This window comes from Labeo rohita, chromosome 17 (genome assembly GCF_022985175.1).
Source record: "Labeo rohita strain BAU-BD-2019 chromosome 17, IGBB_LRoh.1.0, whole genome shotgun sequence".
NCBI lineage: Eukaryota > Metazoa > Chordata > Actinopteri > Cypriniformes > Cyprinidae > Labeo > Labeo rohita.
The window spans coordinates 10934627-10952347 of NC_066885.1; the positions used below are offsets into that span (position 1 = coordinate 10934627).

The following is a 17721-nucleotide window of genomic DNA, read 5'->3' on the forward strand; positions in this document are numbered from 1 at the left end:
TTTTTTGTCTGTTTTACAAAAGAAAGGTCATGACCTTTTACAAGGTTTCTCTTGTTTAGGAGGTATTTCACGGCTGTGACACTCAAATATGCAGCAGTAAGAGTTTTCAGACAGGTGCCTTTAGGCTAAATTTCTCAGGTCGTTATTTATGAAGCGTGACTGACATTACCTCTCAGTTCCAGAGCTTTCTGCTTTGCTTTCTTCTACCTTTTACCCTCTTCTCAGATCACCACTCAGGAAATCATCTCACGTGCCATCCGCTATCCATTTTTCATTCGCAAACATTTTTGCAGGGGTTGTGTTATCATTCTGAAGTCCGATACATTGAAGACAGCACATTCTGTTCTATTATGAATCATAAACATTGTTTTTCTAGTTTTATGCCCGTAGTGATAAAAGAAGTGGAGGTGGTTTCTTTGTGCTTGGATTGCTAGATCTTAATCGTTAAGTCATACTGAGCACATTTTGCAAGCATTTAGATGCTCGATTATTGTTTTGGTTTATGTTCTTCCGATTAAAAACAATGAGATTTGCAGCACTGTCACTTTAAAGTGTTTAAATGTTTTCTTGATCAGTACTGAAGGCCAGAGGAGATGGTAAGACGAGGTCAGGCAGCAGCTGTATTTATAAACACTCTGGCTGTGTTAATGCTGTCTGGGTCCCTCAGCGACCGTCCGGCTCATGCCAAAAATCTGGAGTAAAGCAAGTGGAAGTAAATCTGTCTGGACGCGTTCTGCGTTGGCAGTGTATGACCACTCATTATTACAAATTAAGTCATATTAACAACTCAGAGGCTTATAATAACTAGCTGATGTTTGATGAAGCATCAGCATCAGCAACTGATTATTGATGAGACCACATACTAGGCCATATTGGTTAACCACTAGACATTAATGAGGAACTAACTAGTGGTCAGAGAGACGAGAGCGTTAAACAGTTTGATACTATCTTGTAATCACACACACAGTCTTGGATCTTTCTAGTTGCACGAATGGATTTCTACACTTTTTCCACATGAAGAGACGAACAGATTAAAAAAAACTAATTGCAATGCTCTTTTCCGTTTATATTTTAGTGGATAAATAATCAGTGCTTGTATGCATGATTTATACATCATAGACATTTTTGTTTGCTATGCACATACAAATTCTAATAGGTTTATGACATTTTAGAAAAACACATTCTGGTATTTAATGACATTTCCTTTGGCAATCATCCACACGTCTTTGAAAATACATTTTCTCTGAAGTTTGTCTCTTGTGCTTACATAGGCTGTATTTATTTATCAAAAATACAGTAAAACCAGTAATATTGTGAAATATTATTTTAATTTAAAATAACTGTTTTCTATTTGAATATATTTTAAAATGTAATTTATTCCTGTGATGCAAAACTGAATTTTCAGCATCATCAGTCACATGATCCTTCAGAAATCATTCTAATATGCTGATTTGGTGCTCAAGAAAAGTTTTTAATTATTATTAATGTTGAAAAAAGTTGTACTGCTTAATTTTTTTTAAACATTATTAATTTTATTTTTAGTATTCATTAAAATACAGTTGAGGTCAAAAGTTTACATACACCTTGCAGAATCTGCAAAATGTTAATACTTTTACCAAAATAAGAGGGATCATAAAAAATGCATGTTATTTTTTATTTAGTACTGACCTGAATAAGATATTTCACATAAACAACGTTTTTTAATACGTTGTTGTTACCTGAATGATCCACAGCTGTGTTGATTTTGAGATCCATCTTTTCACACTGAGGACATCTGAGGAGGTCATATGCAACTATTACAGAAGGTTCAAACGCTCACTGATGCTCCGGAAGGAAAAACGATGCATTAAGAGCTGGTGGGTGAAAACTTTTTGAATTTGAAGATCAGGGTAAATTTAACTTACTTTGTCTTTTGGGGACCTTCTGTAACTTCTGAAGGTCAGTATTAAATGAAAACAATATTGTATTTAGGCAGAATAAGAAAAATGTACACATATTCAATCTTCAGCTTCATTCAAAAGTTTTCACCCCCCGGCTCTTAATGCATTGCTTTTCCTTCTGAAGCATCAGTGAGTGTTAGAACCTTCTGTAATAGTTGCATATGAATCCCTCCCCTGCTGAAAGAAACCAGCTAAAACCAGCCTAGGCTGGTCTTAGCTGGTTTAAACTGGAAATAGCTGGTTTTAGCTGGTCTTCCAGCCTGATGATCAGCTAAGACCAGCTAAGACCAGCCTGGCCAGCTAAGGAAGTAGCCAAAGCCCCTCTAAAACTAGCCTGCTGACCAGCTATGACCAGCGAAGACCAGGCTGGATGACCAGCTAAAACCAGCCAACCAGCTTAGGCTGGTTTTAGCTGTTTTTTTTTCCAGCAGGGTCAGCTGTCCTCAGTGTGAAAAGATAGATCTCAAAATCATACAGTCAAGAATTTGTGGGACCTAACGGATTTTTCTGAAGAACAGTGGGCAGTTCAACTGTTCAGGACAAACAAGGGACTCATGAACAACTATCACTAAATAAAAAAAAACAGCTGTGGATCATTCAGGTAACAACACAGTATTAATAATCAAGTGTATGTAAACTTTTGAACAGGATTATTTTTTTTAAATTCAACTATTATTTTCTCTTGTGGATTATATGTGAACGCCTTTTATGTGAAATCTTATTCAGGTCAGTACTAAATAAAAATAACATGCATTTTGTATGATCCCTCTTGTTTTGGTAAAGTGATTAGCATTTTGCAGATTCTACAAGGTGTATGTAAACTTTTGACCTCAAAAATTTGAACGGTAGTATACAGTTACTGTACATTTGGACCCTTTTAGTTCCCACTTTGATTTATCTAGGGAACCAGACCATTTTTTGTGTCTGATATTTCTGTTAATCCTTCTAATTATCTAAAATAATCTGTGTTTGACACATTTCTGCTTCTCTCCACAGCAGGGGAACATGGGGGATCTGAAGACACTTCGGAAGGGGCTGTCCCTGTATCACTCAGAGTCCCAGCTCTCCTCGCTATCCCAGTTTCAGGACACCTTACAGAATGTATGTATCCCGCTGATTAAATCTGACTTGACCCCGTTATTTTGCATCATAGCCAAAACCTAAATCACAGTTGAGCTTAAAAAGATTTGTCGTGTTGAGCCGATTTGGAGATTTGACAACAATTAGCTGTTGCAATTCCAGCTGGTTTAAGGATTCTGCATTGCTCTTTGTTGAAGCAGATGAGAGCTGACCCATGCCAAGGAGCTTAAAACATCAGCCTGAGTGACAGAGTAAAGTCCCGTTGACAACAGTGCCTCATGTTTTTTTTTTTTTTTTTTTTTTTTTTGAAAGAATATGAGCTACTTGTTCAGTGGTTCTTAAACATTTTTAGATAGTGGACAATTCAACATTAAAGGGATAGTTCGCCCAAAAACGGTTCATTCTCATGTCGTTCCCAACCCGCAAGATCTTCGTTCATCTTCGGAGCACAAATTAAGATATTTTTGATGAAATCCGGGAGCTTTCTTTTTGTACTTGGATGACTGTTTGTATTTTAATATGTAGCACAGAAGACAAACAAAAGATGTTGTGCTCATAGATCATTTCCTGTGGATTGCAGGAGGTTTGTTGTGCTCTGATCTCTGCTGGAGACTGTCTCAGTACTGATCCGCTCCTTGTTTTAGATATCCTTTCCAACCTAAAAATGACCTTATAGGAACAATTTAACCAGCTGTGGTTTAATATTTCCAATGACAAAGCTCACAATGCTGCACAGGATGGAACTGAATGCTGTTGCATAAGTTCTGTCCTTAAAGGTTATTTTACTATTCCTCTCTTCTCCTGAGATATCATCATCATCATCGTCATCATTATTCCCCTCCACTCATGTCCTCGAAAAAGGTCATCTGCGAACCTGGTGCTTTAACTAATCAGTGCACTCATCAGCTATGACAGGCCAAAACCGCACAGCTGCTCCACTTTAATATGAGGGACAGCTTCCACAGGAAGGAGAAATCAATTAGAGAGTGGCGTGGGTCTCGTCCTCAGAGGCTGCTGGGCTTATTTTATCCCAGCCCTGTCTACGAGCTCATGGCTTCATTAGCATGGCTTTGAACTTTCGCTTTAATCAGGGGGGGAGATGGCACTAAATAATGCAGCGGTGAGCTGCTGAAACAATAATCAGGTTCGTAGAAGGGAACAGATCAGTTGCTGTTGTTAGCAGTTACCTGAGGAGAGGTAATCAGAGCAGATTGGTGCTTTAGCTGTTTTAGAGATGATTAACACTACTAAAATGTAGTGTGGAAATACTATCAGGGCTGGTTCTTATTTTTACAAAACAATACTGATTCTTAAATCCCAAGAATTGATTAGTCTAGCCTGTTTTCATTTAATTAATGGAACATTGTATTGCACCTCCCATCCAATAAATAGCAATAAGCTTTGTGCTTTGATACTTTTGACACTATATATTTATGTGTGTGGATTTATATTTACATAATACATGCAGTACACACACATATTATGTACGCAAAAACTTTTACTTTGGATGCGCTTAATCACGATTAATCGTTGCTCAGCACTATAAAATTAATAAAACACCTTATATAAACATTTTTCTTACATATATACATGTATGCGTGTGTATTTATATTTATATAATAAATATACACAGTACACACATATATTATGTATGCAAAAACTTTTATTTTGGATGTGATTAATTACGATTAATCGTTACTCAGCACTACAAAATTAATATAACAGCTTATATAAACATTTTTCTTAAATATATACATGCATGTATGTATTTATATTTACATAGTAAATATACACAGTACACACATATATATTATGTATGCAAAAACTTTTATTTTTGGATGTGATTAATCATGATTAATCATTGCTCAGCACTACAAAATTAATATAACAGCTTGTAAACATGTTTTTCTTACATATATACATGCATGTGTGTGTATTTATATTTACATAATAAATATACACAGTACACACATATATTATGTACGCAAAAACTTTTATTTTGGATGAGATTAATCACGATAAATCGTTCCTCAGCACTATAAAATTAATATAACAGCTTATATAAACATTTTTCTTAAATATATACATGCATGTATGTATTTATATTTACATAGTAAATATACACAGTACACGCATATATATTATGTACGCAAAAACTTTTATTTTGGATGAAAATTAATATAATATCTTGTAAACAATATGTCACATAATGTTACATTTACCTCAAAAAAAAAAAAGAAAAAACATTAAAAAACATTTAGCCATATAACTTTATTATAAAAACTTAATTGAGTGTAATTTAAGTGTTTGTTTACAAATCAGCCAATTTTAACCTTCAATATTATGGTGATATAGGACCAAATGACTCTTGAGTATATTTTACAGCATTAGTTGAGAGATTTTTTTTCCTTGAACAAATTTAACATGTACTATACCTGATATATATTCAAAATAATCAATATTGAATCAAATCGAAATTGGAATCGAATCAAATCGCAAGCTTGTGAAGCATAATTGAATCGAATTGTGAAATTTGTGTTAAAACCCAGCCCTAGTTTATATACAATACAGTTTAAAAGTTTGGGGTCAGTACGTGTACAAAAATACAATAAAAACAGTAATTTTAATATATTTTAAAATATATTTTATTCTTTGGATGGTAAAGCTGAATTTTCAGTAGCCCTCATTTTTCAGTGGCTCATGATCCTTCAGAAATGATGTTATTATACGGACTTGGTGCTCAAAAATGTATTATCATCAATGTTGAAAAAATTTGCTGCTTTATATTTTATATGCTTTGATGAATAGTAAGTATGTAGCAAAAGAACAGCAGATATTTGAAATAGCAATCATTTGTAAAATTATAAGTCTTGACTGTCACTTTTGATCAATTTAATGCATTCATGCTGAATAAAAAGATTAACTTATTTCCAAAAAAAAACCCTGATCCCAAACTTTTACACTTTTAAGTGTCTTTTTGATGTCACAAACTTCTTCAAATACTGTTATTTGTAATTCACAAGTGCTTTTTTTTAATCTGCACATATAAACACATTTTTGTTTCCAGAAGGATTGAGAAAAAAGACAGACTGTTTCCAGATTTTGCTAGTTTTTTAATGGCTGGTGGACCTATATCATTAAACCTAAAACATCTGCATTTTCCTGTCTTCTTTAATGAATTGCACTGCACACATCAGAGTAAGTTTGTATGCCCCAGCTGTATTCATGTGCTCTAATTGTTGGATTTGTTTAATCCAGGCTATGGCCTGTTATCTGATTGTGATTTCTAAGTGGTGTTTATGATCAATGCGTTTTGCGGATTAAACAGATGATAGATTAGCAGTGGGAGTTTATAGAGGTATTAGTAAGGCTCTTCAGAATTTCTAATATTGTTGGTCTTGGATTTAATAGGCCTATAGAAATATCTTAATGACTGAATTTGGCTGCATCTGTAGTCAGACCTGCTCTGTTTGTGACAGCACTGGGAACACTAGCCAATCACACAGATGTTCCTCATGGCGGGGTTTCAAAACTGGGCTCCAAACAAATGCGATGATCACTTGTTTTATATTAATGCCTGGAGATGCCACTCGCTTCTTAATGGATTATTTTGAATAATCGATAATCTGATGAAATTGTGTTTTTAGGTCAATATTGTTTATTTTCACGTCAATCTACAGTCTACACAACCAAAATAACTGTGAATTCATTTAATATGTAATAGAATCATATGTTTAAATTATCTAATAATATGTATATATATATATATATTAACATTTTTGTTAGTGCTGGGCAACAATTAATCACAATTAATCCAAAACAAAAGTTTTTGTGTGCATATATGTGTGTGTACTGTGTTTATTTATTATATATATAGAAATATAAATAATATGCATATATTTAAGAAAAATAAGGTATGTTTATATATTAAATATATTTATATATTATCTAAATTATATGAATATAAATATATACATGTAAATATATATATATATATATATATATACACACACACACAATAAATAATAAATATAATAATAAATAATAATAATAATAATAATTTTATGTTATTTAACAATAATAATAAATATACACAGTACACACATATATTACATAAACAAAAACGTTTATTTTGGATGTGATTAATCGCAATTATTTGTTGCCCAGCACTCATTTTTATATTTAATTTATATTACATTTTTTCCATTTAGTTTTTTATACATTTTTGTTTTAATTTAAGTAATTTAGCTATTTTTATATATATACATATATATTTATATTTAGCTTTAATTCAATTTTAAGTTTATTAGGTTTAAATGTTTCATCTAATATTTATACATTTTACGTTTTTTTTTTCAGCTTTATTACAATTAGCGAAAATGAAAGTTGTAGTTTTTAGTGAGAGTTGCATTAAATATTATATATATATATGGGTCTAAAAAATATTTAGACTTTTTTTTTTTACCACACTTTATGTCAGAGCCTTATGCTAATATGCTTTTCAATTATTGTTTATTTTCATATCAATCTACAGTCTACACAAGCAAAATAACTGTGTATAATTTGTAATAACTGTGAATTTATTTATTATGTAATAGAATCATATGTTTGTGTTATTATTATATGTATATCTATATTAACATTTTAATATATTAAATATATTAAACAATTATATTATCGTGACATCTCAGTATGTAGTTGTGCAATTGCATAGAATATTTTTCTTTATCAAAAATTATTACATTTTGAAAATAATTATTTCTATTTTTATATTAATTACATTTTATATATGAATAACAGAATTGTATATATTTACAATAAAATCAAATCAAAATAGTATTCATTAATATATTTCTTTTTCTTACTATTTAATCTTATTAATTTGCATTCTTTTTTATTTTTTTATTGGTATTAAATCGCTTACATTTAATCTTATGTAATTCAATTACAATATAGTTTGTACAACTTTATCATATGAGATTGAATTGTAAAGCCTTAAATAGATACTGGCATTTGCTATTAAAAAATCCATATAAATCGAGTGCTGCTTGGTTTTTACTGGCAAATGAATCCATGCAGAATGAATTGTGGGACTCCTGGGCTTCTCTAATCAGGCTGCAGGGCGATGCATGACAGCGAGCATTGGTTCGGGATGTACTCGGGTCAGTCCGGGGTAAAGTCCCCACGGCTCTAGCCCTTAATAAACCTGCTGGCAACTGCAAGTGAACATCACAGTCCTGTTCTCCCAGGCCAAAAGCGAATCGCAGTTTCCATCCAGGGGTCCTCTCCCGACCCCGGTGCTGAAATGCCAGCTCAATTGTTGTGGATTTAACGCTAGAATGAGACTCAAAGGACTGTGTCTAAACAGGGGCTCACCAGACCCCGTGCACTGAAAGAGTTCTTTGTTGATGTGTACCCATGAAGGGGGTCCAAGCAGAGATGAGTTATAATGAGATGCTTTAACCCATTTCGAGCCTGAGTTGACTCAGAGAAACAGCCATGGGCTCGAATCTCTTCTGGTAATCTGAGAGTGATTTTTGATCGTGACGAATGTGTGTCCATCTGTTTACAGGGGTCTCCGCGGATGCCAGGAGGTGATCTGCCGCCCCCCGTCACAGGATACCTGCCGGCAGCACAGAAACCAGAAGCTGTTGTACATGCCATGAAAGTAAGATTCTGATGCATAAATTGCAAAATCGAGCAATGCTTACAAGCTGTGTTTGAATTTCAGAACTAACCGATGATAAAAATATTATCCTGAGTTATGTTATGCTATATTATTAGGCTTGTTTCATTTCACAGTTCTGTTACCTCATCTCAGTTTCTTGTCCTCTCTTTGTTTTCCCTCAGTGTCTATGAGTAAAAAGTAGAAAAATCATCAAAAAGTTTTAAAATCATTAAAAAGTTTTAAGTTTTAAGATTGTTTTTTATGAGTGTTTCTGTTACTTACTGCCACCTAGAGGATTTTCTGTGATTTGTTGGATCTCTGTTCTTTAAAAGACAACCTACATTTTTGGTAAAAGGAATTAGAGAGAACTTTTCTCACTGCCACAGTGCTTTATATATTTATATTTTAAATAAGCTTTTTTGTAATTTTTGAAATACCTTTTCATTTTAATTTGAGTGATTTAGCTATTTTTATTTAGCTTCAGGTACTGAAATAAGTTGAAATACTAACATTTGTAAAACTGATAAACAAATTAAGATTAGATATTAGATATTTTTTTAAGATATATATTTATATATATGTATATATATATATATATATATATATATATATATATATATATATATATATATCTTTAAAAAATAGCTAAATAACTCAAATTAAAATGAAAATGTATATCTTAATTTGTTTTTTTTTAAAGATATTTTTTATAGATATAAGATTTCTATTTAGCTTTCTTATCTTATTTTAGTTTGTTGCAAAGTTCATTTTTATATATTAAAATGAACTTTGCAAATAACTGAAATAAGATATACATTTTATAGATTTTTTGGAGTAATTTAACTATTTTTATTTTTTAAATATATATTTCCTCTTTGGCCTCAATCCAATTTTATTTCAGTTATTTCAGAAATTTTAGTACATTTACATTTACATTTACATTTATTCATTTAGCAGACGCTTTTATCCAAAGCGACTTACAGTTCAGTTTATCTTAGTTCAGTTCATCTTAGTTATCTTAGTAGTTCAGTTTATTTTCATACTTACTATTCATTTATTTAAAAATATTCTAGTTAGTTGCCAAGTTTTTCATAATTATGTATATATATATATATATATATATATATATATATATATATAATAAATTGAACTAAAATTGAAATTTTACATATACATTTCAATTTTAATTTGAGTAATTTAGCTATTTTAAAAAAATATATATATTTATATTTAGCTTCAATCCCATTTTATTTCAGTAAAAATTTTAGTTTAAGTTTAAATATATTTATTTTAATAATTATTGGCAATTTATTTTACACTTATTTTAGTTAGTTGCCAAGTTTAAACATTTTAATATATATACTTTTTATATTTTAATAAAATATACTGAAGTTATATATATATATATATATATATATATGTGTGTGTGTGTGTACATTTTCATTTTAATTTGAGTAATTTAGGTTTTTTTTTAATATATAGCTTTCTATTCAATCCAATTTCATTTCAATTTTTTTAGCATACAAAAATTTATAAAATTATAGGTTGCACTTTTTTTTATTATTTAAATTGGTGTTCATGTACATGAATGGTCATTCTTATGAGAACTATCTATTTTTTTTAATAATTTAACAATATTTTAACATTTTTAGAAATGTTTTTTTACAATTTGAATTTAATATATACAGTAATAAACAGGCCAATATTCAAAAATTATAAATTTAAAAAAAGAAGCACCATTAATCAAACCTCTGTTCATTTGCCTTGTAGGTATTAGAAGTCCACGAGAACCTAGACAGGAAGATCCCGGAGGACTACGAGGAGGATCTCAGTGAGAAAGAGAAAGCCATTGTCAGAGAGATGTGTAATGTGAGTACCTAGAAACATCTCCCATCTGCTTCCCCCTACCCTGAACCCCAGCTTACTTGCCTCTTGTCCATTAATAAAACCCTGTTAACAGAAAGGGGCTGTAAGTTTGTGCTCCCTTTCCCATGTGTTTGTTGTCCTGTCACTGTGTATAATTACATCGCCTTTGATTGAGGACACTGTTGCAATGTTGCACAACAGAGACCCACTTTCAGACCACTTTAATGAGAGGGCTTGGCAAAAGTCCTCAGAGTGTTTACTGCACAGTTGTCTGTGCAATTAAAATAACTTGATCACTGAAACAATGCAGGTTTATCAGCTCCCTGAAGGGCCCCTGGTATGTAGGACCTGTGCTCTGTTCCTGCACGGAGAACCTCAGCCTGTCAAAAGCAAAATCTCAGATAGCACAAGGGCTTCTTTCTTTTCTGATCGTAATTAGTCCCTAGTCCCACGCAACCAACCAACCAACCAACTCCCCTTTTAGAAGCTCATTCTGCATGATGAGTCATTGCTTAACTCGGGAATTCTTCACTTTATAATATATTAATATAATAGATTATTAAAGAATATATTAATATATATTTGTGGCTTATGTAACTTCCCCTAAGCATGTAAAAAAAAAAATCTTCCAGAATTTTTCATTTTTGTTCTTGTCTCAACTTCCACTCTGATAAATACTATACATAAAAATGGTTAGAAACAGGAAAATCTTTTTTATTATTTAAATTGGTGTTTATGTACATGAATTGTCATTCTTGCAACAACAAAAAATCATTTTAAATTATTTTTAAATATTATATATTTTTTTACAATTTTAATTTAATTTATACATAATTTGATTTTTTCATATAATTTGAGTTGGTTTCTTAGGTGTCATTACTAAACAAGAATTATAGAATTCAAGAATTATACATTTTGGAAAAAAAAAAAAAAAAAAAAAAATAATAATAATAATAATCTAAAAAATGCCATTTGCCAGAATTGTTGTCTTGGGAAATAATACTTTTTTAATTTAAATTGGTGTTTATGTACATGAATGGTCATTTTTATAATAACAATTTTATTATTATTATTATTATTATTTTGAAAATATTTTTACATTTACCAATTTGAGTTGGTTTATTATGTGCCATTACTAGTAGGCCATTATTTAAGGATTATAAATCTTGAAATAAAAAATTACAAATTAAAATAAATAATAATAATAATGATGCCAGAATGATTTGCCAGAATTGTTGTATTTTGGGCTGGTCTCAATTTCCCCTCTAATTAATACACAAAAAGTGTTAAAATCAGGAAAATTATACTTTGCACTTTTGGCTAAGAAGTCTTTTTATTATTTAAATAAATAAATAAATAAATAAATACATAAAATCTAAAAAAAGACATCTGCCAGAATTGTTGTTACAATGTTTACTTAATTTATACATTCATTACATTTATTACGTTTTTATATAATTTAAGTTGGTTTATTAGGCGTCATTGCTAAACAAACCAGTATTTAAGAATTATTAAAAAAATCTATATATAAAATCTATATAAAAAATCTACCAGAATTGTTCTTTTTGTGTTTGTCTTAATTTTCCCCTCTTATAAAAACATAAAAGTGTTACATTCAGGAAAAGTATACTTTGCACCTTTCTGTAAAACTTAAATTTGCATTTATGTGTTTAGATTATAATTTCTATATCAGATCTTTTAAATAGTTTTTAAAAATGTAATTTAAACACATATTTAATTTTAATTAACTTTAAGTATTTAGGAATTTTTCATAATGATTTTAGCTGTTTTTAGGTGTCATAACTAAACAGGTATGTAGAATAAAAAAAACATAATAAATGCTAAATAAATATGAGAGAGAGAAAGAGAGATCATTACATCATCATTATCATCACACACAATATCAAAAATCCACACCATCACACATTTATAATATGACCAGATCTTCATTCCAGGACATACTGTATGCTGAAAAATGAGTTTGAAGGCATTTTTCATTTAACAAGATTTCATATACCCAAAAGATTCACCCAACTGTGTGTTTGTTCTGTGTGTTCAGGTGGTGTGGCGTAAGCTCGGTGATGCAGCAGGATCCAAACCCTCCATCCGCCAGCATCTCTCTGGGAACCAGTTCAAAGGCCCTTTGTAGCTTCCATGTCAATGACCAGCAGGGCCTTGAACAAACAAACAAATCTGTGAATATGACAGGAGGAACAGACAGTCTCAGAACTGGGCAACTTCTGGAAACGACACAAAGATCTTCGCTTCTACTGCCAGCTTCTTTCAGCCCATGGCATTCAGCTGAGACATCTCAAACCTATTGCCTACGACGCCAGGTGGTAGCTTAATATATAATGGACTCACAATTAGCACAAGCTAAATCATAGCTCTATTTATGTGCACACCATCCAAGTATTCACACAAGGCAGCTTAATGGATTCATTTCTTGTTCCAGATAAGAAATGAAAGCGCACAGCTCTTACGCAGATAAATACTCCACAGAGATACTCCTACAAGATCCTTTCTACTCCTAAAAGCTTTTTGATTTTGGCATAAGACCACTCCATATTATTCAACTACTCAAGGATTTTTTGTTGACCTTTTACACTGCAGTTCAAAAGTTTGGGTTGTTTTTGAAAGAAGTCTCTTATGCTCAGCAAGGCTGTGTTTATTTGCTAAAAAATACAGTAATATAGTGAAATATTATTAGAATTGAAAGTAATTAATACCTGTGATGCAAAGCTAATTTTTAGCATCATTACTCCAGTCTTTATTGTCACATGATTCTTCAGAAATCATTTTAATGAGCTGATTTGATGCTATTATCAATGTTGAAACCTTGCTTAATAATTTAATAAAAACCATGATATTTTTTTTTCAGGATTGACTGATGAATAGAAAGTTCCCAAGGACAGTATTTATTTAAAATATACATTATTATTGCATTTTTTTTTGCTAAATTTCATGCATCCTTGCTGAGTAAAAGTCAACTTTCAAACTATATATATATATATATATATTTTTTTTTTTTTTTTTTTTTTTTTTTTTTGAGCCACTCCAATCATGATATGACAGACTGTTATCATTACAATTAAACTTAAACCAAGATTCATGTTACTTATAAAGTTACCAGCTATTGACTATTAATTACCAAGTTATATTCATTCATCAGTGTTAATTTTGGACCGTTAATGTAGCTGAAAAACAAAACATAACAGTAAACTTATTAATTAAAAAGTCTTATTTCAGGTAGTTCATGAATAACACATTTGCTCAGGTTCCCAGAAATACATACTCTAAAATAATACTGTATACTATATGTGAATAAATTCTATAACCTGGAAATATTCAGAGGATATATGCAGGCCAGCTCATGAGTTTAAGCATTTAATTATATTTTTTTCCTTTTCAAACAGTACTTATAAATGCCAGCTCAACTCAAAGTGTATTACCTTAAGTTCCAAATTGACAATCGTGATTAATGAAGCTGCTTTCTATGCCTTCATTTGTGTCTTTGTAATTAAACAAATAAAATCAGATGGAGTCAAAATTCAATTTCAATATATGTCCTAATGCAGTGCTTTTGATTGCATACGAGATCTTAGGGATTTGTGGGGTCATAATAGAATAAAAAGTACTGTTAAAGAAATAGTTCGCTCAAAAATGAAAATTTGTTTAGAATGTACTCACCCTCAAGCTTTCCAAGACGTCTTCATCAGAACAGATTTGGAGAAAAGTAGCATTACGTCATTGCTCACCAATGCATCTTCTGCAGTGAATGGGTGCCGTCAGGTTATTTTCTTACAAACATGCAGCTTTTCATTTCACAAGATTTGAATTGATGCAGTCGTGTGGAATATTATGATGTTTTTATCAGCTGTTTGGACTCTCATTCTGACGGCACCCATTCACTGCAGAGGATCCATTGGTGAGCAAGTGATGTAATGCTAAATTTTTCCAAATCTGTTCTGATGAAGAAACAAACTCATTCACTGTCACCTTGTATGGTCTGAGGGTTAGTTAATTTTCAGGAAATTTTCAGTTATGGGTAAACTATTTATTTTAATCTGTTTTTAGAGTCCTATATGACAAGAACTAGAACTCAGAACCCAAGATTTTAAGAATACTGATATCTAGATACTGAATAGGTGCAATAGAGAAAATTTTTGGTGGATGAATGCAAATATTGAAGTGGTGTGTGCTTTCTGTTTAGTCTGAAATAGCATAACTGAGGTTTCATCAATCAGCTATTTCGAAAAGCATTTAGTATGTGATGAAACTTCAGCATTTTAATGGCGTAATCTGCAGTTGGAGCATGTAAAGTACCTCAGCCAGTCACACTTTCCATTATTCCTTTTACTTTTACAAAGCTTTTAACATTTCTGAGTGTACTAAATCAGTCCATGCAGCATGTGCTGATAAAAACTGGATACGTTTTGCATTATTAATAATAATAAGCTTCTTTTGCTGAATTTTGTGTAAAGCTCCTAATTCTGCTCCATAGGCACAGGCTACATCTTTTATGTGTGTACTATACGATATATAGCGAAGTCTTACGAATGAAAGTAAATGAGAACGCAGTAAATGAGGTGTCTTTTGAGTTTTATGTGTTATAATTGAGATCCATTATCTGTGTACAGAAGAACTGTCTCAAAAGATGCTTGCTGCATTCACACAAAGTTCTTTTTTTTAAAACCAGTGACCCGATAAGCCATAATTTTGTATTGTTTGTTTAAATCGAAGCTATTTTGAGCATTGCCGAAACCCTCTGCCGATCTAGTTATTTTTGTATTAAAGCTGTGTGGATATTTCATTGAATTTGTATATTTATGAAAGCACTTTTACAGTGCTAGACTGAAATCACATTCGTATTGGATGTTTTTTTTTTTTCACACTGGATGCAGCAGGTGGCTTTTTGGCAGTGTGTTACTATTTGTTCGTCTGTGTTTATGAGAACAAAATGAGCAGGAAACATTTGAATAAGCGAAGAAAATAGTTGCATATTTTTCCAAAAGGATACTTTATGAATTTGGGTCAGTAAAGCAGTGCACAGTAAATATTGTCTTGGTTATGCTGTGAAGTGTTTTGTGCAAACACAAGACCTAAATCATTGGTGTTGGGGTACACGCATACATAAAAACTATTTTTGAAATCCGATTAAAAGTGTCCTTTATAAACAGATCTAGAATACACAACTACTGACTCTTTTGTATTTAAGTTTGAAGCACAAAAGAATCTGAAATGCTGATATTTTCCTATTTTCTTTTCAAATGCACTGCTTCTTTTGTGAATCTGTCATGAAATTCAATGTTCTGTGTAGCTCATCTGTATGTGAAACATGAAACACATTAAGTTGTATTCTAGGACATACAATTCAGCGCAATGTAAATAACTACTATTACTGTAGAATACCTGTAACTAGCATGCGTTTATATATTTTTAATAAGCTGTATGTAGCTGAGAATGGACCTGTATTTTAGCTAATAAAAAATTCTAAATAAATTGCAAATAACCCTCTTGTAGATTTGAAATAAAACAGAATCCTTCTCTTTGTATGAAGTCTGATCTCCTTTTTGAATTGTATGAAATGCACAACAGAAAAAGAAAAGGCAGAGTCTGCCATCTACTGGAGATTTGCTGGAGTTGCAGTATGTTAACAGATTGAATGGCTGATTTTTTTGCCCTTGTCAACAAATGATTAGAGAAATGAGGTGTTTAACTTGTGGAATATGTTGTTTCCCAACCTCAGAAGGTCAAAGGTCATATTACATGAGCTGTTTTATTCTTTATTCATTCTGTTTGAGGTTGCTTACAATACCAGTCAAAAGTTTTTGAACAGTAAGATTTATATATATATATTTTTTTATAAAAGTCTCTTTTGCTCACCAAGCCTGCGTTTATTTAATCAAAAGTACACCAAAAACAGTACAATTTTACAATATTTTGACTATATAAAATAACTGTTTTCTATTTTAATATATTTTAAAATCTAATTTATTCCTGTGATTACAAAGCTGAATTTTTAGCATCACTTCTTCCTTCAGAAATCATTCTAATATTCTGATTTGGTGCGCAAAAAACATCTATTATTATTATTATTATTTATTTATTTATTATTATTTTTTTAAAACAGCTGAGTAGAAATTTTTCAGGTTTCCTTGATGAATAGAAAGTTCAGAAGAACAGCATTTATCTGAAATAGAAATCTTTTGTAACATTATAAATGTCTTTATCATCACTTTTGATCAATTTAAAGCATCCTTGCTAAATAATATTAATTTCTATAATTAATCTCTAATGTATAATCTATAATTTCTAAACAAATGTATAAAAAATGTTTCTTGAGCAGCAAAACAGCATATTAGAATGATTTCTACAGGATCACGTGACACTGAAGACTGGAGTAATGATCCATAAAATGTAGCTTTGATCACAGGAATAAATGACATCTTAAAATGTATTAAAATAAAAAGCAGTTATTATAAATAGTAAAACTATTTCAGAATTTTACTGTTTTTGCTGTACTTTGCAATGCAGTGCAATGCAATAAATTACTGTTCAAAAACTTTTGACTGGTAGTGTATATGCTCACAATTTGTAAATAATATATAAAAAATATAAATGTAGGAAGTAAAAAAGAAATAATTATACATTATAAAGTATAAAGTGGTAATATTAAAAAGTCATTGTAATTAAACGCTACTGAAAACACGTTATAAATTATTATGATTTTACTTGGTTATTATAAATGGGTTATAGCTATGTGTTACGTTTTATATGTTGTACCTGTGATTGACGGTTTCCTCCGCGAATCACGTTGCGCAGACTTTATCCTTTTATGGTCACTTTATGAACCCAAAGTAAACTTCCAATCACAAGACACACAAGCCTTTTCTGTTTGTGTAGTCAAACCAACCTTGTAAGTCCGACAGCACAGATCGACTCCTCTCACGACCAGTAAACTCACTGCTAACGGGTACCACCTTAACGCAAACCAATAGTTTATCGACGTGAAATATACTTACGCTTTAACCAATTATCTCAGGCGTATTCAGTTGCGTATGAAACATCCGCCAATTAAAATACGCTTATGCACAAGTTTAGGGCGGGACAGACGCGTCAATGAGCCAATCCGCTTTTTGAAAATCTTATTAGGGCGTGGCTTTG

General features: G+C 31.2%; 1 protein-coding gene across 1 annotated transcript in view; it reads left to right on the forward strand.

Moving 5' to 3' along the window:
• Nucleotides 1–16113, forward strand: part of ccdc85ca (coiled-coil domain containing 85C, a) — a 52288-nt gene extending 36175 nt beyond the window's left edge. Inside the window, exons 3-6 of the mRNA XM_051133578.1 lie at nucleotides 2937–3041; nucleotides 8593–8688; nucleotides 10459–10557; nucleotides 12614–16113. Coding sequence (XP_050989535.1) covers nucleotides 2937–3041; nucleotides 8593–8688; nucleotides 10459–10557; nucleotides 12614–12703 — 390 coding nt within the window. The 3' untranslated portion in view covers nucleotides 12704–16113. The remainder of the gene's footprint in view (nucleotides 1–2936; nucleotides 3042–8592; nucleotides 8689–10458; nucleotides 10558–12613) is intronic.
• The last annotated feature ends 1608 nt before the right edge of the window (nucleotides 16114–17721 follow it).